The 25,310-nt window shown below is 37.9% G+C and overlaps 1 protein-coding gene across 2 annotated transcripts in view; it reads left to right on the top strand.

The window, feature by feature from the left end:
* The window catches only part of ZFC3H1 (zinc finger C3H1-type containing), a 65,431-nt gene extending 56,248 nt beyond the window's left edge, over nt 1-9,183 (top strand). For both annotated transcript variants that reach the window (XM_020968867.2, XM_020968866.2), the window contains exons 28-35: nt 3,441-3,551; nt 3,892-3,996; nt 4,114-4,279; nt 5,128-5,228; nt 7,122-7,223; nt 7,808-7,847; nt 8,119-8,181; nt 8,309-9,183. In XM_020968867.2, coding sequence (XP_020824526.1) covers nt 3,441-3,551; nt 3,892-3,996; nt 4,114-4,279; nt 5,128-5,228; nt 7,122-7,223; nt 7,808-7,847; nt 8,119-8,181; nt 8,309-8,446 — 826 coding nt within the window. In that variant the 3' untranslated portion in view covers nt 8,447-9,183. The remainder of the gene's footprint in view (nt 1-3,440; nt 3,552-3,891; nt 3,997-4,113; nt 4,280-5,127; nt 5,229-7,121; nt 7,224-7,807; nt 7,848-8,118; nt 8,182-8,308) is intronic.
* The last annotated feature ends 16,127 nt before the right edge of the window (nt 9,184-25,310 follow it).

Here is a 25,310-nt window from a genome sequence, read left to right as displayed (position 1 = left end):
TTTTAAGTACCTTCTGTGTTCCTGAAACTGCTCAGTTTATTGAATTATTGTTCTGTTATCTTATTTGATTCTCAAAACAGAACTTTGAGGTGTAATACAATTGGCAGTCAAACAGACAGGCAGGCTGTTGGATCAAAAAAAGGCAGGTAGCTGAGTGGGAGGCAGTAGTCAGTGCATGCCGACAGCCAAGTTCAAGGATGCAAGGTTGTGGGGCTAGGGGATGAAGGAGTGGAGACAGGCAGAATACAAGAATAACAGCAGAGCTGAAAGGCAGGGCAAGAAAATATTTTAGGGCCAAGAGGTTGAATATTTTGTAGATTCCAGTGTAGCACTTCTGCTGTACTGAGATTTATTGATACTTAATTTAAAACCTTACATTTAGGTTAAATCAATATCAAGTACACTATTTTTTTTTGGTTAGGCAATGGGGTTAAGTGACTTGCCCAGGGTCACACAGCTAGTAAGTGTTATTGTGTGTCGGAGGCCGGATTTTTGAACTCAGGTCCACCTGAATCCAGGGCTGGTGCTCTATCCACTGCACCACCTAGCTGCCCCATTCAAGTACACTATTGGAATAAATTTGTGTGAAAGCTTATCTTTTTAGTGTATAGAAGAGCTATATATAGTAGCAAAAAGTGCTGTTGTGATCTTGGACTACTTACTAGAAAGATGGTATCTTGCAGCAACAACTGAGGGGAAGGGAGGAAACAAGCACTTATTTAGCATCTACTTTGTGTCAGCTGTTTTGCTGAGAATTATCTCATTTGATCTTTATGGAAACTCTGGGATGGGGCTATTATGCTGTTGTGTTTCCTGTTTTACAGTTGAAGAGACTGAGGCAGATAGAGATTAAATGACTTGCCCCAGGATCACACGTCTAGAATATAATCTGTCTAAGGCAGAATTTGAACTCAGGTCTTCCTTCAAGTCCATTTAGCTGCCTTAGTAAGGGAAGTAGACATTTGCATTCTGCACTGCTATGCCAGGTCACACCTGGAATAATTGTGGGGTGGTTCTAGAGGACTGAGGTAATTTTAACAATTTAACAGTGACCCAATGTCATATCCCAATTGGAGAAATTGAGAGCATTTAGCTTAGGGAAGGTAAGAAACCTGCCTTCCTCACAGTTCTTTGTTTTTTGCTTTTTTCCCCAAGTATTAGGCTTTCAGGCAAAAGGGCAAGATGGCCTGTGTGCCTTAATAGGACAAAAAATGGGCCAGTGGGGGAAACTTGGCAGGCAGATTTCTACTCTGTATAAAGAAAGGGCTTTGTGAACTCAGGCTGAAAAAAGTTTGAGGTGGAGAGAATACTTCTAACTGGAAGAGAGTTGAGGTTCAGAGCCTCATGGAAGAAGGGGACCTTAGGAAAAGGAGGGATTTCAGCAGCTAGAAAGGTAGGGAAATTCTTTATATGCATGGAAGGTATTATAAGTAAGGACTTATAGATGAGCATGAAGGGGATGGAAATCTAAGAAGTGATAGTATTCTCATTTGGTTGAAATGTTCATGTTTGAAAAGTAAGTAGGAAAGGTAAATTTAAAAGGTAGGTTCTAGGGAGTCAGATTGTATGCATCCTGGTTGATAATTTTATGTAGTAGAGAGCCACTGGTATTTTGAGCAGGAGAGTGGCATGATCAAAGTAATGGATAAGAAATTGAATTCAGCAAATACTTTACGCAGAGTATTACGCTACACAATGGAGGAGATACAAAGGTGGGCAAAACTGGGTTCCTGCCTATGCAGGAGCTTGCCACGTGGAACGTAAATCAGGGAATGTGGAGGATGGACTAAAGGGCAGGGTCTGGAGGAAAGTTAGAAGGCAATTATTTGAATGACAGTTGTGTGTATATGTATATATCTATATGCACGTACACATATACACACAAATAATGTAATAGGTAATGAGATCATTACTATTATTGTGAGACTGAATCCAGGAGCCGCATACAAAAACTCATCTTAACTATGTTTCTATATACGTGAATATCTGGCAATGATCCTTTACTAAATTGTAGTACTTTAAAGTTTATAAAGAACTTTTACACTCATTATTTCATTGACTTTTTCAACAGCCCCAGGACATAGGACAATGATTGATTTTTAAAAATGTTTTTATTATTATTAATCTTATTAAATATGATCAAAGAATTTGCTGTGTATTCATAAAATTTTGTTGTTCTTGTTTTGATATAGTCAGTGTGCATATTCTAATTTTTTCACTTTTCCTAATGAATGTATAAATAAGTGCCTTTTTTGTGTTTTCCATGTTTTTCATTCTTTTACAGTGCAACAATATTCCCTTACATTGATAAAAATGTATTCAGCTATCTCAGTTATTAAACAGTAGATTTTTGGCATTAGCAACAGCAGCTATGAAGATTTTTGTACACATTGGCCTTTTTTTTTCTTTTAAAAACATCCTCAAGATCATAGCTCACATTTATATAGTGTTTTAAAGTTTAGAAAACACTTTATTCCCAGCCCTGTGAGGCAGGTATTATAAATAGTAGTATTTCTGATACAAGGCTTGTGTGAATGAGAGGATGCGCAGTCAGTTTTGTAACTCCTTCTGTATGCTAATTGCTCTTCAAGAAGCTTGTACCAACTCAAAAATCTATTCACAGTCTAATAAATCACCTATTTTCCTACAGCCCTACTAACATTTGTGTTTTATTGCGTGTAATTATTTTGGCTAGTTTGACAGTTTTGAAAGATATTATCTCAAGCTTATGGTACTTTGTTGTCCTGATTACTGGTAGCGTGTTTGAGCAGTTTCTGTTCTGGTTACTTTTTGAATTTCCAGTGCACATCATTTGAACATATCTTTCGATAAATTCATATAATTTTCTCACAGACTCTGAATGTCAGACTTTTATCTCAAAATTGCCGCAAATATTTTCCCCTTAAAAAGTGTTAACATTTCTTTTTTGTCGTATAAAGTCTTTTTGTTTTCATAAAAATCCATCTATTTTGTTGCTGATAATTTTCGTTTGTTATTTACAGATGGACAAAACTGGATCTCTTCACCATAATTAAGTTATTATTACTCTTTTTTCAGTTTTTAATGTTTTTTAAAAATTACATCATTGAACCAATTGGAATTCATGTATATGGTGTAAAGTATTGATTTTAGCTCATTTTTTACCCTACTGCTGTTCAGTTTTCTCAGCAGTCTTTTTATAAGTTTGTATTTATACTTTATATATTTTTTTACTTTTCCCAGTATTTCATAATTGTGAGTTTAATCACAATTGAATCTCTTCCATACAATTGGTTCTAGTTCTGAAGTCTTGTGTAATCTAATTTTTTGTGAGATTATAACACTGATCTCATGATACATTCAGTTTCACCTTACTTTAAATTTAGATTTTAAAGAAACACAATAAAGTTACTTCTTTGTAAGAAACTTTTTCAAACAATAGTATACATTCTTGTTTTCAGATATCTGTTGAATGTTCCTGGGCCCTTTGACTTTGCATCACCTTTGTGTAAAGGAAATTTTGATGATGAGATGTTAACCCATCAAGTCCCGTATCTGTGGCTGATCTACTGGTGAGAGATTATCTAGTGTGAGGAGAAAGATGTATTACATACCAGGCATGCATTCAACATTTATTAAATTACAATTATGGGAAATTAAAGTGAAGTTAAGAGTATAATCCAAAAGCAAGCTTGAAGGAATTTGGAAGTAAAATATCAAAGTTTTTATTGATGCTTTTTATACTAAACAACCAGATGAATCATTCAGCTGATAATGGTTAACATAAAGATCAGATGGAAGATTGCTCTGTAATAATGTCTTTAAAGTCTGCCTTTCCTTCACTTTAATACGGTTATGCAAATTAAGAATTGATCTGTGGAGATGTAATATTTTTCTTTGTTGTCATAATAGCCTCTGTCAGTCTCTTCAGACAAGTATTGAAGAAACAGTGGATGCATATGAGGCAGCTCTAGGGGCAGTCATGCATTCAGAGATGGTACAGAACATCTGGATGGAGTAAGTTCTGTTCTTGCTATGGAAACTCGGTTTTCAAAATGAAGAAATGTATGTTATTAAATGCATGGTTCAAAAGTTATAGAATTTTAAAATAGTTTTTCTTTTTTTTCTGCACAGTTACCTTGTCTTTGCCAACACTAGAGCTGTTGGATCCAAAAATAAAGTCCAAGAATTCAAAGTTTTTACAGATTTAGTGAACAGATGTTTGGTGACAGTTCCTACCCGATACCCAATTCCTTTCAGTACTGCTGATTACTGGACCAACTACGAATTTCATAATAGGGTAAGATATGTAATGTTGTTCTACAATGAATTTCCCTTCTTAATTTCATAGTCAATTTTGATTATCCTCAGGATCAAATTTTATTTTTTTTTTTGGCTTAGTTTGTCTTTCTTATCAAGAACAACTGTGCTATAAGAGTTAATTGACTTCCACTTATGGAGATAGGAAACCATGATTAAATTAGAAATTAAATGACTCAAAGGAACAAGTTTACTAAAATTAAATGTAGCTGTTTTTGTTAATATTTTATGATGAAAATATAGTTGTGGAAAACATAACCTGAAAGTATTGGCACCTTTTCAGATGAAATAGAAATTGGTCATGATGCCTGTTTAGTTCAGGTTCATCTTATTGTTCATATAATTTAAGCCATATAAAATAATGGCCCAGTGCAAAATTGTTGAAACTTCTGAGTTTAAAATTAGTAAAGCTGTCTGATAGTATTGTTAGGAGATATTCTTGCTAATCAGGATAACCTAAAGTCTATGCTTTGTACTTCTACAGTAGTGTTTATTCCCAGTTTTAAACCATTTACAAACATTAAACCATTTAAACACAGGCATTCTGTAAACAAGATGCCAGGTGGCGTTAAGGCCTAGACAGTAAAGCCTATGCTTTGCCCAAGGTTCCATAACAAGTAAAGATAATATTTTGTAGTACATGGCTCTCGTTAGTAGACCACATTTCCTAATTCATATTTGGAAACAACTAATTAGTAGTAATAACTAGTTCATAGCCCCATGTGTCATAATAATTTATGTATATATGTGAGAATACCATTTTGTTTGTTTCATAGCTATCTAGGTATGTTTTTAGTTACATTCATTTTCCTGATTCATACTTTGCAGGTTATTTTCTTTTATTTGAGTTGTGTTCCAAAGTCCCAGCATTCCAAAATCTTGGAACGATTTTGCTCAAATATGCCAGCCAATCCTGGGCTTGCACTGAGGTAAGGAACAGCATATAAATATTTTCTTAGTGGCCATTATTCATTTGAAAAAACATTTTTGGAAGTTTAAGAAAAAGCTGTTTTTTCAGAAATTTTTTCCATTGCTATCTGAAACTTGAGACTTAATAAGGAAATCATTAACATTAGAGCATTCACATGAGGATCACAGAACTTTTAGATCCTTCAAGGATAAAAGGGTAAAGGTAAATGTATAAATAAACCTTACTATTGTATTGTTAGACAATACAAAAATTATTTTTTTCTTTAGCTTGGAATTCAGTGTAGTTTTTTCTCCAGGAAATATTATCTTCCCAAACCTCCAAAATGTGCTTTTATATTAATATTGAAATTAGTTTGTGTTCTTTGATCATTCACTACCTGATGAGAGATAATCTAGGTGACATGGGAAAGACAGCTTAAGATTATGAAAGTTTGCTGTGGGATAATATGTGCAGGTAATTTACAACCAGTTTATTAAAAAAAAATCTCTTCTTGGGCAGGGTTGTTGTGAGAAATATTTTTACGTAATTGAATAGCACTTTTGTCCAGGATCTTTCTCTTGCTTAGGGTGCAATAACTTAGGAGACTTCTCTTTGGTTAGTTCTTGTGACCATAAGAGTGATTCCACTGCCATTCTCTTCTCCCTCTCCTCTTGCTCCACCTCTCTCCCTACACCCCCTCCCCGCCCCCCAACCCTCAGTTCAAAAAAGCTATGCTGTGCATTTAGGAGTGTTGCTGCCCCTACTGTTCACAAGAAGTTAAGAAAATTTTCCTAAGGTGTGTGGTCATCCTAGTGAGTAATGTGGAGCTGTGGAAAGAGCCCTGTATTAGGGTCTGAGCACCAGAATTTGAGTCCTGACTCTCCCTTGGGCCTGGTGACTTCAGGCAAAACACTTAACTCCTCTGGGCCTCAGTTTTATGTAAAATGAAGGGCTTGGATGCGATGACCTTTAAGGTCCCTTCAAGCTTTAAATCTGTGATCCTCTGATCTCATAGTCACAGGTGTTGCTGGTGGAGTTCAAGATGCCTAGGTGTGTATCAGGTATATTTGCTTATCTTTCTTTTAAAGTGTCTGTATTTCAGTTAATATAACATTGGAAGTGGTAAAAACAAATAAGAAGTAGGACTTAAGAACAATACAGTCAGTAGTTTTTTTATTAGTCTAAATAGGTTCAAAAGTAAAGGGACTGATCTACTGAAATTAAGAGCCAGTATTATGAAGTACAACTTTTTATATACAATGTGTGAATAAACAGGAAATTGGGCAACGTTTCTTCTGTATGCCTTATGTTACAGCTGAGACTTTTGAATGTGTTAAGTGATTGAATCTTGATGCATGCTGGCAGACGTTTTCTTTTTTGGTTTGTATTTGTCCTTTTGTTTGAGGGAGGAATACAAAACCAGCTTAGTTATGATTTCAGAGACCTTTACATTTTCATTTAATAAGGAGCCTTAAGTTGGGCATATTCCATTCTCATTTAAATGCAGGATACAGGAAGAAAATGACCAGAAATAGTAATAAATTGGTAGAATAGTTCTTTTCAGAAGTTTCAGTTTTCTGGAAAAGTTTATGTGAAGAGATAGCTGATGTTTATGTAGCACTTGTAGATTTTTGTAAAGTACCTTATGTGTCTCATTTGCTCTCATTCTGTTGTGAAAGGCAAACATTTTACTTCTCATATGGTGAGGTTCTTGACTACCTTAGGTAGCAAAGATATTATAGAAGTTGACTTTCTTAGTTGTCATTTGATGAAAATTTCTCTTACTGTTTTCCCTGGTGGAGCTGAATTAACTAGATGTGGCACTTTTGTTGAACATGATTCTCTTCATATAGTGTATTTGGATTTTCAGTGGTTGCAATGATCTGTTCATTTTCCTGAATGTACTTTACAGGCTACTCCAGCAAGAATGGGAAGAAAGCAATGTTCAGATTCTGAAACTACAAGCCAAGATGTTTACATATAATATCCCAACATGCCTGGCCATCTGGAAAATGTAATGCAACAGTCATATACATGTTTTCATAGTTATTACTTTTGTTTATAAGATTTGCATCATACAGGTAAATCTGAAATCCGACATCCTTTTTTCCTTTTCGTGGATACTAAGAGGAAATGCTAATATTTATACTTGGTTTAAAAAGTGGGAGACCTTTGTTTACCTTGAAGAAAACATTTGTCAAGTAATCTAGGCACTATTAAAATGACATCTTTCAAGTGCCTTTTTTATGATTATGATTCTTTTAGAAATGTGCTGCTTGTGGTAGCTTTGTTTTTACAATCTCCTTTTCTTCCCTGCTCTTCAACAGGTTATAGTAATTTTCATTATTAAATAGTGAATTGATCTTTTTCATCAACATTGTTTATAATCAAAAACTGGAATGTTATCTTCTTGTTAAGTTGATAAAAATTGTTGGATTTTTTTTTCTTCACTATAGGTTATCCTCATTGGAAGTATAGCCTGTTACTTTCAGGAAGTTTTGTACTCTGATCCCACAGTCACTATTCTGCCAGTAATGGCATTTTAATTATGTTCAGAGATATATAATTTTCTTCCTTTTCTATATCCTTTTTTCTCAGAGCCATTGCTGCTGAGAGCTTTCTAAAAGGACAGAGAGAGGTAAGCTGGCATTGATAGATCATTTTTGTATAAAGTAATCAATTTAAGCATTTAAATTCAAGGATTTAAAGCTCATTTTCTGTGTTTAATGCCCAAATTTAAGCAGCCATCATGTTTTTTATGTATTAGAATATAACATGTAAGTTGGCTTTTGATCACAGTGGGTTAATGATTTATTAAATGACTAAAGCATGTTATTCATTGGAATAATGTTTGTTAAAATAGGGCTTTTTGTCATGTTTGATGGAATCGTGTATATTTTCTTTTGCAGGTCCACCATTTATATCAGAGAGCCTTTCAGAAGTTACCTCTGTGTGCAACACTGTGGAAAGATGTAATGTTTTCACCTTTCATTTCAACTTGAAGTTTCCTAAAAATTTTCTGCATGTGCCATATCCATTGATGTGGTAATGCTCAGGTTTTAGCTAAATCTTAGTTGTCTACTTCCCTGTCTCTTACAGCAACTCTTGTTTGAAGCATCAGGAGGAGGTAAAACTGATAACCTGAGAAAACTAGTTTCCAAGTGCCAAGAGATTGGAGTCAGCCTAAATGAGCTCTTAAATTTAAACCTTTACAAAACAGAAAGCAAGAATCACTGAACACTGCGTGCAGTCAGTCCTAAGTCCTATTAATAATTGCCAAAATCATTTGAATGATTCTTCAAGATTAGGCTGATCCCTGGCTAAGGTCTGTATAAGGCAGACAAGCATTGTTGATCATATCAAGTCCCCTACAATCTCCTGTCCTTGAAACCAGAAGCAATGAACATGACCCTCTTCAGTTGGATAAATGGACTTCCTGTTTGGCCTGCTTCTAGGCCCTTCCAGATTCTCATAACATCATGTACGTAAGTATAGTTCATCAAAGTGACTGACATTTATTTTTATTTTATTTTGTTATTTTTATTTTACTTTTCTCCCCTTACGTTGTGCTGTTTCCTGATTCACTTGACACTCTCTGGTGCCTGAGAGATCCGTGTTTGGGATTAGTTCCTAGGGCTGTGTTTACAGTAAAAATCAAACAGTCCATTTTGGTTTTTTTTTTTCCTTTTTAAACCTTTTGAGATTCTTCATTACAGGATATAAAACAAAAGCAGTCCATCTTAAGGAAAGTGTAACTGCCATGGCCACAAGTCTGCTAGTGCACTTGAAGGCTCTAAGAGGGCTGTTCACTGCCCTTCTGCATTCTGGACTCGTTGCTGAGACTGTTTAACTTGAAGATAAAGAAACGATCACATATGCCAGTGCATCAGAACCCAAGAGTGGTCAATTATTATGTGCAATTTTTTTTGTAAAGAAATTTTAATTTATAATAAAGTTTAACAGTTTAAAGAACAGTTAATATTTGAACTGCTTTGTATTAAAATACTACTCTGTAGTATTATAATTGTTTATACAAAATATTTTGAATATAAGTTAACTTTAAAAAAACCTTTCTGTCTTTATTATCTATTCACTTTACACATTTTAGGAAAGGCTTGGTGTCATCCACAACATTTACTATACAATCACATACATAATTTACTCTTGAACATGCCTCACATAGAGTAGAATTTCAGCCTTTTAAAATATAAGACAATGGGCTTTGTTTTGCATTGTAAACAAGCCAGTTAGGGTTGATAATGTTGTGCTTGTCTATTGAAAATGTCGTCTGCATACACTGGTAATGTAGATAAAGTACTTTACGTTTGTCCAGTACACTTTACAAAGCACATTATATACATTATTTCATTTGACCTTCACCTTTTGAGGTAGATATAGTATCATTGTTACAACCTTATTTCATCATTGAAGCTCAACAAGATTATTGAACAGTTAGTAAATGACAGAAGTGACTAGAGAAGTAGAACTCGGGTCTTGTCACTTCCAGTGTTCTTTCCACTGTACTACTACATTGCCTCTCAATTACAGGAGAAACATTGTCCAGTTAGTTTAGTTCGATGTGGTATGCTTATTGCTTACCTAATGTTATATGATCATAGATTTAAAAATTGTGGAGACTCTTTAAGAGACTTAAAAGATTTCGAAAGGGGATATAAGAAGCCATCTCTTCTTAACCTCATTTTATGGAAAGGCAAATAACTTATTTAAGGTCACACAGGTAAAGTATAATAAATGGCAGAGTTGAGGTTCAAATTCGAGTTTTTCAACTCCAAATAGAGGGCTTTTCCCATTGTGCCAAATTAAGGATGAATGCACAACTTAAAAGAAATTTCATTAGCTTTCCATAAATGCAGGCAGAACCTAAATCTTAAATTGGAGGTTTAGGGATTCTTGGGAGATGTAGAAAAAAGGCGGGGGGGAAGGACTAATTCATAATGGAACTAAATTTAAAAAAAACAACTTTATGTTGTAGTTGAGTAAGAACAGTCCCTTGGTAAAAGTAGTACTAGGTTATATAAAAACATCTCTCAGCCACAGTCCCCAAAAACATGGATTTTGTAGTAAGTTGACTTTTAATTACCTGCATGTTTTATCGATAGCTTAGGTGTGGGTATCTTCCCCAAGTCATTTAGAATGCCTCACCTAGAATGCTGGTGCAGGCTCAGTTGGGAATATGAAGTTTTCTGAGGAAAAAGGTATAATGCATTCCAAGATAAAGATGATTTTCAAATTGCCTGATAATTGACTTACACATTTACCTTGTTTTATAACACATCATTGTCTGATTGGAACTTGGCATGACTATAAATTTTCATATGTCAGAAAAAATAATTTCAAAAATCCCTACTTGATTTTTGATACACACCTTCCTGGAATTGTTTTTGAAATTATCTGACATATGTATTTACAACTTTAATCACCCATGGTACTTGATGCAAAAAGTAGCAGAGTAGTGAAGAGAAAGGGAGAGAGGTCCTTATGTGATTGAGGGTTAGTATCCAATCTGAATGACTTAGTATTACAAATCAGCCCCTCAAGTCAGATTTATCAGATAAGCAAATGAGGAATGCTGAAGATAACCTCTTCTCTAGAGACAGACTGATGGACTATTTTGACCTTGAGAACTTAAAAATTTGTTTTGCAGTTCTCTGAAGACCATTGAGCCTCGCTATAAAAGATTCCAGGTTTATTTTTTGTCCAAGTCAAACGCATTTGTTAAAGACCTGCTGTGTGTGAGGTGCTGCACTAAACATGGGATACAAAGAAAGGAAAAAAGCCCATCTGCTCAAGGAGAACTCACAATCTAATGGGAGGTGGGAGGTGATGTGTATGTGTGTGTAGAGAACACACAAACTACAAGGTAAAATATATAATATATGCTAGCATGAAGGGGAGCTGAAAGTTCTTGTGCAAGGTAGGATTTTAGTTGACACTCAAAGCCAGAATGTGGAAATTAGAGCATTTTAGACTGGGGGACTGCCAGTGAAGTACAGTCAGGAGATAGGGAGTGTCTCGTGAGAGGAACAGGAAGATGACTGGTGTCACTGGCTCATGGAGTATGGAGGATCCTGAAGATTAAGAAGAGTGGGAAAAGTAGGAAGGTGCTAGGTTGTGAAGGACTAAAAAGGCAAATAGAATTTTATACTTGATCCCGAGGGTAATAGGGAGTCCCTGGAGTTTATTGAATGGTCATACCTGCACTTTAGGAAGATTGGTTTGACAAAGGAAAGGATGAAATGGAATGGGGAAAGTTGAGGCGAGGAGACCAACCAGAAGTCTATTACAATAGTCTAGATATGAGGGGATGAGGGCTTGCATCAGGGCATTGGTAGTGTCAGATGAGAGAAGGGGGCATGTTTGAGAGTCTACAAAGGGAGAATCATAAGAACTCGGCAACCATTTGGATATGAGGACATTTGTGTTGTGAGCCTGATTGAGAGGATAGTGGTGCCCTTGATGGTAATTGGGAAGTTTATAAGAAGGGGAGACAGTCAATGAGTTTGGTTTTGGCAGTGTTGAGTTTAGGATGTCTACAGTATGTCCTCTTGGAGATGTCCAATAGGCAGTTGTGGATGCAAGACTGGAGGTCAGGAGAGAGGTTGACTTGGGATATTAAAAAGTCCTTATCAAAGTGACAGCACAGTAGAGGACAGCGGCTCTTGTGTGTCGTATGACCTATCCTGGCAATTGTTATTACAGAAATGGTGTGTTAAACAGCTGCCCCCCACATTCTCTTTGGAAAACAGCCATAAAGCTTCTTTAAACCAATTTTTTTTTTGAGGCAGTCGGGGTTAAGAGACTTGCCCAGAGTCACACATCTAGTAAGTATCAAGTGTCTGAGTCTAGATTTGAACTCGGGTCCTCTTGACTCCAATCCCAGAGCTCTATCCACTGTGCCACCTAGCCACCCCTATGAAGCTTCTTTGAAAACAAACAACCTTGGGGTTGGTAAATCTGTCCTAGATTGCCATTAATCTTACCACTGTAGCCGTTTAACATATAACTATGTAAAAGGTTAAATGGCAAATGGGATATAGTTTGGGGATGATACTTTTTCTCCTTCCTCAAGCTTGAGAGTTTTTGTTTTTTGCCTTTAAAAAACTTAAATGGAATGCTTAATTGTTAAGCTGGGTGAGAAAAATCATTCATGTAAGGCGATGGTATCAGTCATTAAACATTTATTAAGTCCTACTATGTGCCAGGCATGGGGCTAAGTGCTGAGGATACAAAGGCAGGCAAAAGATAAGCACCTACCCTTGAGTTCACAATCTAATGTGGGGCACTACATGCAAACAGTTGTACAAACATGCTATATTCAGAATAACTAGAAAATAAGTGACAGAGGCAGATGCTAGAATTAAGAGGGATTGCCACGTTAGACTGAAGGAACTGAACCCCACTTATACCTGGGGGCAAGTACAGATGAGCCGTAAATTCTAGGCTATTATTTCTAATAAATGAAGTAGAATAGTGGCAGATGGCAGCTTATTTTTCTCCTTTAGGAAGCATAGCCGAAGTATTTGATGACGGTGATTTCTGTGTACCTTGTAACTGAAAATGGACCTTGTTTAACAGTGTTGTCATTGAATTATCTAAGGCGGTTTTCTTTCGATTAAAGGGTACTTAAACTACATCATAAAGGGTACATCTACTACATCATAAAGAATTAGGAAACTCCAGGTGCAACAACTAAGTGGGGGAAAAAACAGCACACAGGCAAGAAGGGGTGATTAGGAATGACAAACAGGCAATGACTCTTAGAAAATTCAAATATTTACTTTTTCTTTGTGGAGAAAGTAGAGTTCTTTGGTGAGAATAAAGTTCAGAGCCAGTACACAAGCATAGTACTGTGCTCATAGACTCATGATTTTCTTGAGTCTCTTTATTCAACTAAAGGTTAATGCAAACTGCTGTAGTTTTTGTGGTGGGGAGTAGGTGATTGGTGTTAAAGCCAGAAATTCCACCCAGCATTTCCCAAACACTATTAGGTGGTACTGAGGATATTGAGTCAGACACCCACCACCCCCAAGGATCCTAGAAGTGGTAGGAAAGATGTACGTAAGTCCAGCAGACAAGAATGAAGTCCATAGCAAACAGAGAGGGGGAAGATGTGCAGTATGAACGAGGGTCTGACGATGACAAAGGCTAGGAAAAGGGGAAGTTGAAAAAGGTTTAATTTGGCAGAAATGGTAAAATGATCAACAGAAATGGAGCAGTCTGAGAAGGGCAAACTTTGGGGAAAATATGAGGCTAAACTTGAGACATCATTTGGAACTCTACTCTGGGAAGAAGTTAGGGGTGGGGCTACAGATCTGGGAATTTTCTGCCTGCCTGAAGCCACTGGAATTGTCAACATTACAAAGGCAAAGAAAAGAAAGAAAGGGGCAAGGGTAAAAATCTTAGGGATGCTCAGTTTTAAGGGGTAGGAGGATGAGGAGGCAGTAAAAGAGATGCAATCAATTAGGGAGGGAACCATGCCAAGGCAGGGTGGTTGTCCAATGTCAATGCCACAGAGACTTGCTAAGGGGGAAGATAAGGAAAGGAAAAAAAAATGCATTTGGGTTTAGCATCAAAGAGGGTTATCGGTGACTTTGGAGAGAGCTATTTCAGAATGGTAGAGATGCCTGAAAAAAAAAATTTTACAAGAAGGTGATCAAGTGAACGTGCATTTCTCTTCCTAGAAGTGGTGGCGAATGGGAAAGAGAAATGTTATGAAAATGGGGTGAATGGGATGCATTAAACCTACTTTTTGTCCTCAATGTGGTGGTATCTCAATGCCTTCCATTTTTTTTGGTCTACAGCCTTTACTCTGGCTTCACTTGCCTCTATGCTCAGTTAACTCCAAGATCATCCACTCAAGTGATTTGCCACCTATGATTGTTAAACCTCTCTTTCCCCCTTTATCCACAATTGCATCTTTCCATCAATCCTGACCTAATCCACAACTCCTTTAACGGTTATCACCATTCTTGCCCCTCAAGGCTGCTGCACCTTGCTAGAGAATGCTACACACTTGTGCTTTCTTCCATTATACATTTATGTTTCATAAGTAAGGTTGGACACTTGCTCAACAATCCTTGACTCTAATTGCCATAGAGGAACCTGGTGGCCCCACTTAGGTAGAACACAGGCAGATGAGTTCAGATTAAGCCTCAAACGCTTAGTAGCTGTATGATCATGCCTGAGTCACTAAACTTCTGTTTGTCTCAGTTTCCTCAGCTATAAAATGAGAGAAATAACACTATCTCAAAGCGTTGTTGTGAGGATCAAATGAGAGAATATAAAAAGCACAGTGCCTGGCATATAGTAAGCACTATATAAATACTTCTTTCTTTCCTCCCCATCATTGCTTCCCTGTTTCATTGTGCAGAGCTACTCTTCCAATTTTTAAAAAATTTCTTCTAGAGATTCCATCCCCATCTATGTCAAAGCAGGTGAGTTTAACTTCCTTCTAAACTGAGATGAAGTCCATCCAAGGAGCAGCTCCCTCAATTTCCAGCCACCACACTTTATGGTATCTCTGCAATGTCTTCATCCATTCTCTTGCTTGCTTCCTGTCTTTTTGAGGATAGATGCCTTTGCTTTTTGCCAAGTTTACTCTATTTGTTTCTGTCCTTAACTTCGTACTCATTGTGGTTGTTACTGTTCAGCCGTTTCAGGAGTTTTCTTGGCAAAGATACTGGAGTGGTTTGCCATTTCTTTCATCAGCTCATTTTACAGATGAGGAAATAGGCAAACAAAGTTGAGTGACTTGCCCAGGGTCACACAGCTCCATTTCTAATTCCACAACTTTAAAAAAGCCTCTGCTCCACCCTTCTTCCTCATCCAGTAACTATTCTCATTTCTACTATGTTTTCACTAAAGTTATTGAAAATAATCTTCCTCATAACACTGTTGCCTCTGCTTCCTTAGCACCCACCTATACTGAAACTGTTTTCAAAGGTCACTAATGGCTTTATCACTACATCCTAAAGCCTTTTCTGTTTATTTTTCCTTGACCTCTGGAGCTTTGGGTGCTGACTACCTTACCCTTTTGGATAATTTCTCCCTTGATTTCTGAGACATTGCATTCTCTCAGTTCTGTTTCTCCAACTCCACCTCCAACTGTTGCCCTAATCCCTCAATGGTGGCGTTCCACTCTTCTATAGTATTTCTGCAGTACATAAGTGCAGCAGACAGGAATGAAGTCCATAGCAAACAGAGAGGTGGAAGAAGTACAGTATGAACAAGGGTCTGATGATGACGAAGGCTAGGAAAGGGGGAAGTTGAAAAAGGTTTAATTTGGCAGAAATGGTAAAATGATCAACAGAAATGGATGGAGCAGTCTGAGAAGGGCAAACTTTGGGGAAAATACAAGGCTAAACTTGGGATATCATTTGGAACTCTACCATAGCTATTATTTCTACTCAGGTGGCTCCCAAATCTATTTCTCTTGTCCTGACCTTCTGAGATATATAACTGTTGGCTTTTCAAAATTGAGGTGTCCAAAATTAAGTCCTTTATCCTAGGTCCTCTCCCCTTCTGACCCTCCGTTTTTTTTTTTTTTTTTTTTTAGCAGTACTACCATTCACTCAATTACCTATGTTCAAAGTTTGGTACTTTCTTTGATCTTTCCTTCTTCTTACCCCCATATCCAACCAATTGTCAAGTCCTATTATATCTGCTTCCATATCTACTGTATCCATCCAATCCTCTTGATTACCATTACCTGCCTACAACATGCCTTTATTACTGCCCAGATAATAGCATCCTGACTGTTTTGCCCTATTTTTCCTCCCTAACCTCACATGGTACTTGATTTGTATCCATCTTATATGCTAATCCACTATCATGTTTTATTCATGTTTATGTATGTGACACAATCCTTGGGTGGGTAGAGAGTAGGAACTAAGTCATTTTATCTTTGTCCTTTCTCAGCACCTAGAACAGTGCTGTGCAAATTATAGATGCTTAATAAATAATAATTTATAGAAATCAAAAGATAAAGAGAGGATGGGAAAAGTGAACTTTTGTGACTTTTAAGGTCTATCAGGATCAGGTCCATGGAACATATTTAGTCCTCAGTATGTCAATACATTTGTGATCTCATTGATATCTCTCATATGTACTTCCTCCCATGGTACAGTTTGTAATCTTTCCATATCTTCTCATCCTGTGTGATTCTTGTCCATGCCCTTTTATAAATCTTCAGGGGATTTACATAATATGCCCTGAGGTCTTTAGGTCTCCTAATCTGTGGTTAGCATTGTTGCCCTCCATTTTATCTGTCATTTTTAGCCAATGATTGGCACACCTTTTCTGAAGGCAAGTCACCTGGATAACTTTTTTTTTTGCCATGCTGCACAATTCCTCATTGATAATAAAAAGGTTGCAGCATTCTTACCTGTCCATCATGTCTCTTTCCATTGCCTTTTTATCACTGTCAATTTTGATGCTTTGGAGACTGTGGTTGCCTTTGGTTCCCAGTCAAGACAGATAAATAAAGTATTTGTTAAGTTCTTATAGGAGCTGTGCTAAGTACTGGAGATACAAAGACAAGTAAGAAACACAGTCTCTGCAAAGGAGCTAGAAAGTCCCTGAAGTTTGGGGAGGAGATGGTGTGGAGATTATTTGGAAGTGAGAAGTCCTGGTAATGAACAAGATAAAATGAAAACCTGTTTATCAGAGCACGATATTCTAGGGGCCTGGGGCAGGTCCAAGGTTGCTTTGGGGTAGAGGGAGTGGTAATTGAGATTGATGGCTGGAGTGCAGGTAGCATGATGAGAAAGTGGAGGGAAAGTAGCTAAGCGGCATCTTTATGTCAATAATTCCAGCAAAAGCTTTCCCTAGCACCAGAGAGACTAGAAGCATCTTGTGGCATAGTGAAGAGTGCACTGGACTTGGGAACAGAAGGACCTTAGGTTGAATTCTGCCTCGGAAACTTACCAGCTGTGTGACCCTGGGCAAGTTAATCTCTCTTGGCCTTAGCAGTTTTCTGGAGTATATACAATTCTCCACTCGGCTGTCAAATTGGTCTTCCTAAAGCTCAGATCTGATCATAACTCCCTCTAGTCAATAAACTCTGTTACCTTCAGGATCAAACAAAAAAATCTTCTACTTGGCCATCAAAGCTACTTGTCATATGGCCCTTTCCTACCTTAACAGTCTTGCATCTCATTCTCCACCATGTACTATATGACCTAGTGTCATGGGCCTCTTTGCTATTTCTCCAACATAATACTCCATCTCCTGACTGAGCACTTTCATGAGTTATCCCCAGTACCTGGAATGCCCTCCTTCCTCAACTCCACCTCTTGGCTTCTCTGTCTCCTTTCAAATCTCATCTAAAATTTTACCTTCTGAAAGAAGCCTTTCCCATTCTCCCTTAATCTTAGTGCCTGCCTTCTGAGATTACCCTCTGAATGTGAACTCCTTGACAACAGGGACTATTTATTGAATTATTTTTTTTGCCCTTCTTTGTATTCCTAATACCCAGCACAAGTGCTTAATAAATGCTAGTTGATTAAAGTGCTTTGCAAACTTTAAAACTGTCCCAAAAGCCTTAATGCATTTTAAATCTTTAATAGCTTAAAACTAGAGTAAGACTTTTGATAATAAATAAATAATAATTAAAAAAAGACTTTGGGGATGCTCTGTATAGATGTTAGGTATTATTATTCTCTTGTGATCTTTGGTTAATTTCTCCTTCTTAGCTATCCTAGCTGTAGCTATGCAACTGACATAGTTCAAGTGATACAGCTATACCAGTCACAGGGCATCTGGGCCTTTTATTTGATTCCTATTTCTATTCAGTTCTCTCCAGATAGTTGTCATATCTAGCTTATCTAAAGTTCTATTCACTTCCTTGACTTTTTTCTTATTTTTTTTTTGTTAGATTTATCTAATTCCGAGAGGGGAAGAATAAAGGCCCCACTATTATAGTACAGCTATCTCTACCTGTAATTCATGTAGCTTTTCTTTTAAAAATTTAGAGCAGCTAGGTAGTATAGTGGATAGAGCACTGGCCCTGGAGTTAGGAGGACCTGAGTTCAGATCTGGCCTCAGACACTTGACACTTACTTGGGGTGTGACCCTAGGCAAATCACTTAACCCTGATTGCCTTGCCAAAAAAAAAAAATTAGATGTTAGGAGAACAGATCAAGAGGCCATTTATTTCAAATAGGGTTGCAGAAGATACTGGAATACCTAAGAATTCAATCTCACACGTACATTTTGGTCTTTTGAGTTATGTTGCTGCTGGACAGAATTCCTGAAATACGCTGCTACCTGGTTTGTTTGTTGTTAACCATACTGATAAAAGCAAAACTTTGGGGGGGGGGTAGGTGGGCATTGGGGTGGGTTGCGCATTTAAGAATTTCATGCAGTCAATAAGCATTTATTAAGCCCCTACTTTGTGCCAGGCACTGTGCAAAGCACTGGGCATACAAAGAAAGACAAAAGACAGTCCCTGCCCTCAAGGATCTCACAATCTAATCGGGGAGACAACATGCAAATAGCTATGTGCAAACAAGCCATATACCTTATAAATAGGAAATAATCAGCATTAAGAGGAAAAGGCTTCCTGTGGAAAATGGGATTTTGGCTGGGACTTGAAGGAAGCCAGGGAATCCAGAAGACAGATGAAGAGGGAGAGCATTCCAGGGATGGGGACTGGTCAGCAAAACTGTCCGGAGCTGAGAGATGAAGGGTCTTGTTTAAGGAACTGCCAAGAGACCAGTGTCCCCGGATCAAAGAGTAAGCTGTTGATAACAGTCTTTCAGCATAGAGGTAGTGGGAAGGTGTGCCCATTTCATGATTTGGGGAAATGGTTTTGTTCTTTGACTTGACCCCCTTCCCAAGAGAAACCAGGTTAGATCTTGAACTATGCAATTTAATGTTTCTATCCAAAGTGACCTAGAGAAGATCTACATACATTTTTCAAGGGCAAACATCAAACTGAATGATTCTGGAGGCGATCATGAAGATGACTTCCCTTATGTATCATAGGCACATGAACCTAGTTATTGAAAGGTCTGCTTGGGCTAGACACCTTCAGCTTCCTGGGCTGCAAACACAAAAATCTTCAAAATGGGCATATGTGGAAGGTCTGAGTATAATTGTAACTCCACAAATCTCGGTGACCGCATCTCAGAAGTGCCAGGTTCTTAGAGTTTCACAGGTAACCATGTACGATCCAGAATGCTCAGAGGAAACAAATGCTAACAAAATGTTAAGTAACATTGTTCTATTGGGGAGTCATGTTGATTTTTTGTACTAAGAAGAGTACTATCCAGAGATGATCAGAGGAGTGATTCAGATTGCTTTTTCCTTCCTTTCCCCACTACCCCCAAGGATATATTTTACCCCAAATACCAGAAATGTTTGCAATCAGCTCAGAACTATGTGATGCCAAGAACAAAATACTTGAGCTGGGGAACAAAAATATTTGCTCAGGCATGGGAACATGTACTTCCTGGTTTGATCAAGGGAGCATAAATCCCAGAGCATGTGGCTTCTATAGTCAATTAATATTGGCCTTAGCTGGGATATGACCTTGGCAGAGATACCAGACAGGTCTTTTTTTTTGTACCCCCAGACTAGAAACCTCTTACCGTACATAGAAGCCAATACATTGCTTGTGTATAGCAGGGAAGGGTGCCCCACAAATACAGTAGAATAACATTGGTGTTTTAATTATTTTGTGCAAGCTGATACAATGACTTTTGGAGTCCATCCAAAATGTAAATAACAAGTTACCCTTTGAGGGCTCTCGTGTGAATCAGTGTCTGTAAAATGCAAAATCAAACAGACATATAAAAATATGATTCTATTTACAGCCCTTCAAGTGTATCTTGCATAAGCAGTAGTTTGAGGGCTTTCTGCCAGGTTTTTTTTTTCCTTAGCTTAGCCAACATCAAAGGTGGGGTTAAGAATACAGTTTGTTTCCTTTTGTGGTCATCCCATTGCATTGTTTTTCCATGGGTTCTTATTTTGTGAAATAGCCCCTATGGAAATGGAGTGGTGATAGCTAATGGTCAGCCTACTGTAGGTGGTCCAGACCAATTAGGAAGACATGGTGGGGACAGAATAGCACAGCAAGCTGTATGCTTTAACAGGGATGTGTCATATATCTCATAGTGCAGCCAAAACAAACACTCAGCCTGGCACATCATATTACCAAGTTTATGAGTCTGCCTGAATACAGATCTGGTTTTTCTGTGCTAGTTGAATGGGAGGTCCAGGAAAGAAGAAAAAGACAGCTGGGGAGTATGAAGAAATCCTAGTCTGATAGCATGAGTGGCTGACATGAATGCTAGACCTAGTTCCATCACAATGTATGACCTTAGCAAGTCACTCAAGTGTAGTTATCCAAATCTGTAAGATTGCGATAATGATAACTACCCCAAGAGGCTGTTGGGAAAGAATTGGGAAAGACCTAGGTTCAAATCCTGATTTGGATAGACACTGTCTTTGTGATTCTGGACTATTCATTTATCCTCTCTGTGCTCTAGGCATCTCTAAGACTTTAAATTGCAAAGACTTCTTAAGTTGTAGAGGGAGTTTCCTCATCTGGGAATTCCTAGTCTCTATGAACTCACAGATCCAATCCTCGTCCCTATCCTACCCTAAATACCTTATGAGGATGTTGTAAGGTTCAGATAAGACAGCAGATGGAAAATGCTTAGAAAAACAGAATTCCTATGTAATGTTATTTCTGAGATTGGTCTGGGGAGCCTTTTTTAAAACCCCTCATGAGTGCAAAGGGATGTGGCAAAATCTTAACATGCTTCTCAGGGATATAATTTCATTATTCCGAGTTGATAAAGAACACATGCCCATAGCCATGGCCAAGCCTCCAGCACTGATTCATAATTAGGAAAATACAAATAAGAGGAACTGGCCGGCTCCAATTTAGGCTCAGTGGGCCATTCCAAGAGTTACTCCTGGGTGTTTTCACCACCTGAGGCAAAAGAATGCATAGCCTTGGCATTAGGGATATAGGTTGCCAAGGATCAGTGAGTTCCAGAGGGGAGTGCTGGGAAAATCATTCTCCTCAGCACTTAGTCCTCAGAAATCTTGGTTAACAGCATCTTAACTGATCTCAGTTTGTGTTGAAATTTAGGGAGAAAGCTACTTACTCTCTGAGAGCCAGGACTCAAGATTAGTTATAGTTAATCCACTTTCAGTTATCATAAGATCATAGTTCTCAAGCTGGAAGGGACCTTAAAGATCATCTAGTCCTACCTAATTTTGTAGATGAGGGAATGGAAGCCCATTTAGGTTATGTGACTCTTAGGATCATACAAGTGTGTAGGCATCAGAGTCAGGTTTTGAACTCAGGGTCTCTGACTCTAGCCAGTACTTTCCATCATCCCATGTAAGATATCCAGGTAATAAGTGGCAGAGGGTTAGGCAAAGAACAAGCATTACTGACTGCAAGACAGTTAATTTAATAAATTCATTCTAAATATTCATTTGGAACATGTTTCCTGATTCTTATTGGAGCTGCTCCAGAAATGGCAGGATGGAATAATTGAAGCTTCAACTCCTTGGGTCCCTAATCTCCCTATGACAAAGTGTTAGGAAAACAATGAAATACTCCAAAGGCAGGCATTTTGGAAAAGGAGCAATGAGTGTAGATAATCCCCAATCTAGATAATCTACCCCAGAGACAGAGTTTCTTTCACTTCCAAATTCCAGCAAAATGACCTAATGGGGGCTTACTGGGTCCCAGGAGAGAGAGATATTATTGTGATAGGACTGTGGGGATGTGGATTAGTGTGTTCGGATCATGGGCTCAGTGTATTTACTGGCAGTGGCCTTATGCTCTATGTCCTCATATGGGTGATGATTAAGGGAAGTCATATTGTAGATGTAAAGGGAGGTGGGTCAGAAAAAGACCAAGAAGTACAAAACTGCACATGCCAGGGGATAAAGTACACCCCTTTCAGTTTTGATGACTCACGGAAATGTCTTGCTTGCTGTCTTATGGTTTGTCCAAGTTCACTCATACAACTAGTAAGTGTCTGACCCAGGATAGGGATCTAGGCTTCTCTTGAATCTAAGTCTAAGCCTCTTTCTACTAGCAGTTGAGGTTTGTGAAAAATGCTAAGGACCACAAAAAGGTGTTTTATTTTAAAAAGGCCTACTCAAAAACAAGTTAACAAATTAAGTACTCACTGTACTCTGTCTTGGTCAGATGTCATCTAGATTATTGTTATCAGTCCCGATGGGCATATTTTAGGAAGGACAATGAAAAACTGGAGTGTGCCTGGTGTATATGTGTGTGGGGATGTAAGGGTGGAGGAGAACAAAGACAGTGAAGGGCCTAGAAACCATCTAATAAGAGATTAAGTTGAGGGAACTGTGAAGGCTGAGCCTGTAGAAGAGATTTAAGGATGAAATTTTTTTAAGGTAGTTGGGGTTAAGTGACTTGCCCAGGGTCACACAGCTAGTAGGTGGCAAGCGTTTGATCAGAGGGTGGATTTGAACTCAGGTCTTCCTGACTTCAGGGCTGGTGCTCTATCCACTGTGCCACCTAGCTGCCTCAAAAATTTTTTTTTTACTTGCTCTCCTGAGCTCCAGCTTCATATTAGGAAAAGTTGTTTTTTTTTTTTGGTTGGGCAATGGGAGTTAAGCAACTTGCCCAGCGTCACATAGCTGGTAACTGTTGTGTGTCTGAGATCAGATTTGAACTCAGGTCCTCTTGAATCCAGGGCTGGTGCTCTATCCACTACGCCACCTAGCTGCCCCCAGGAAAAGCTTTTTAACAATTGGATCACATCCCCAAAGTGGCGTGAGCCACCTTAGGAAGAGTGAATTCTGGATTAAGGAAGATCGTGGAGAGTGAATAGATACTTACCAAATATATTGTAGAACCAATTTCTTTTCAGGATTGAATGGCCTCTGAAGAACCATCTAATGATGAGATTCTGTAGTTCTGTCAACTGGAGATGTTTAGCTTTCCTATGAAAGGCCTTGGAAGGAAATGTGAAGACTCTATCTATATGTGAGGGACTATCACATTGAAGAGATATTAAATTATCCTCCTTGGCTTCAGAGAGTACAACTCAAATTATGGTAAAAGGGAAAGAGCAATGGATTTTTAAGTCAGATGACCTGGGTTCAAATTCCACCTCTTGTGTGACCTTGGGCAAGCCACTTGATTTTGATAGAGATGGGTAGAGAAATGAAGGAGAGGAAAAAATAAAGGAGGACTCAGTTTGAGAATCTGAATAACTAGATGAGTGGTTTCCTTAACCCAAATTGACATGATGATAATACATTATTTGATGTGGCAAGGGCAAGGATTAGCATATGGATGGCCAGAATGCTCCACAGACACCCTTGCATCATTGGGAAAAAAAGACAGGAAAGCCTCTCACCTTTTGGTAGACTCACTTTGGTGAACTTTTTGGGTGGGGAGTCATGGATGAAAGTTACATAGGATAGGCAAGCGTGAATGTTTTTTGACCTGCATGGCTGGAGGAAAATTGATGAGATCACAAACTGTTTTGAGTATCTGAGCATATTTGTAATGTCCATGTGGGATGGGTAAGGACAGGAACTGGACTTGTGATTTCATTGGTATAGGGAGCCCCCAGACAAAGAAACTCCTTTGGATTGCAAGGTATTTAGTCTCACCCCTACCATTTTATAGATGAAGAAACAGTTTAATAGCCTTATGGGTATGGAAGACTAACTTCTTCAGAGATGGTTGAGAGACCTGGAAGAGATGGTCATAAGAGTATCTATCTCAAAAGGACTGTTTGCGATGCTCAATTAAGATGTGTAAAGCCTTGAGGACTTTAAAGTGCTATATATAACAATGCTAGCTATTATTTTTATTATTATTTAAGGTGTAGTCATCTGTTCATATCCAGCCCCATGCCCCTCCATAAATCAAACAAAACAAATTCCTCATACATTGATTGCAAAGGCTGACTGTGTAGGATGGCTGTTGTCAATATCCACTGTTCTCAGGATTAGGCTCTTTTGGCAAGCATGGAAAACATTTCAACTCTTTCTCTTTACTGAGTATTCCAGATTGAAAAAAAAAATAAGTAACTTGAAAGCAGAAGGGCACCAGAGATTCTAGTGGGCAAACAGATCTGCACAATCTTTTTCTAATTATCCTAACAAAACAGCATATCAGGAATTCTCATTCTTCCATTGGGAAAGTTATGCTAATAAGAAACAACGGTACTTGCCCTACCTAAGATCAAAGCTCCCCTCTAACCCTTAATTCTGCTCTTGTTAAAAAAAAAAAAAGACCCAGAGAAAACACAAGGATGTTTATTTCTGCGGATAATATCCCTATGGTTACTCATTGACTTCTATGGTGGTTTATCACATCAGATGAACTGCTAAATGGGCTAGTAAGATTTGGTCATAAATGGTAATTGAACAGCTTTTCTCTACCTGAAGAATAGAGACTTAGACTTTGAGTAAATATGAATCAGAGTTATAAAAAAAAGTAAATCCTTAAAATGGAAAAAACCTATTTCCTATAATAAATATACTGGGTTCCATATTTTTCATTCTTAGCTTTAATTTTTATAGTTAATTGGGTGAACTGAACTAGAAAAATCTGGAATTGTTCATATGCTTTTTACTCTGTGTGTGTGTGTGTGTGTGTGTGTGTGTGTGTGTGTGTGTAGGAAACAGTGGTATGGATGTTGTTCAGATCATTTGTAGTTGACTTTGGAATGTGTTTTGGTACTTATGTTTTTGTATGGATGTAATATAATCTGGGAATTTCCAATACAAGTAATAAAGCTGTACCGTGAAGACCTGACTCAAGAAGAATTGGAAAATCATCCACTTTCCCTGGCCTAGCCTGCTTTCAGTCTTCAGGGAGAGCTTGCTTCTTATTCTTTGCTGGAAATAGATAGCTCTACCTCTCAGACTGATTCATGTAAAACATCAGCCTTATCTGAACTACTACTGTTTTTCAATTCCATCGTAAAGTTAGAATGAGAGAATTATGATTTTAAGACTATTGAATTATGAAAACCTTCTTTGTGAACAAAATTTTGCTTAGTTTCTTCTTCTCAAGCACTAGGCCACTTACTCTGAAGCTCAAATCACATCTTCATTT

Source organism: Phascolarctos cinereus, unplaced genomic scaffold (assembly GCF_003287225.1).
Source record: "Phascolarctos cinereus isolate Bilbo 61053 unplaced genomic scaffold, phaCin_HiC Scaffold_1;HRSCAF=81, whole genome shotgun sequence".
Classification (NCBI taxonomy): domain Eukaryota; kingdom Metazoa; phylum Chordata; class Mammalia; order Diprotodontia; family Phascolarctidae; genus Phascolarctos; species Phascolarctos cinereus.
This window is presented reverse-complemented; position numbering and strand designations above follow the sequence as displayed.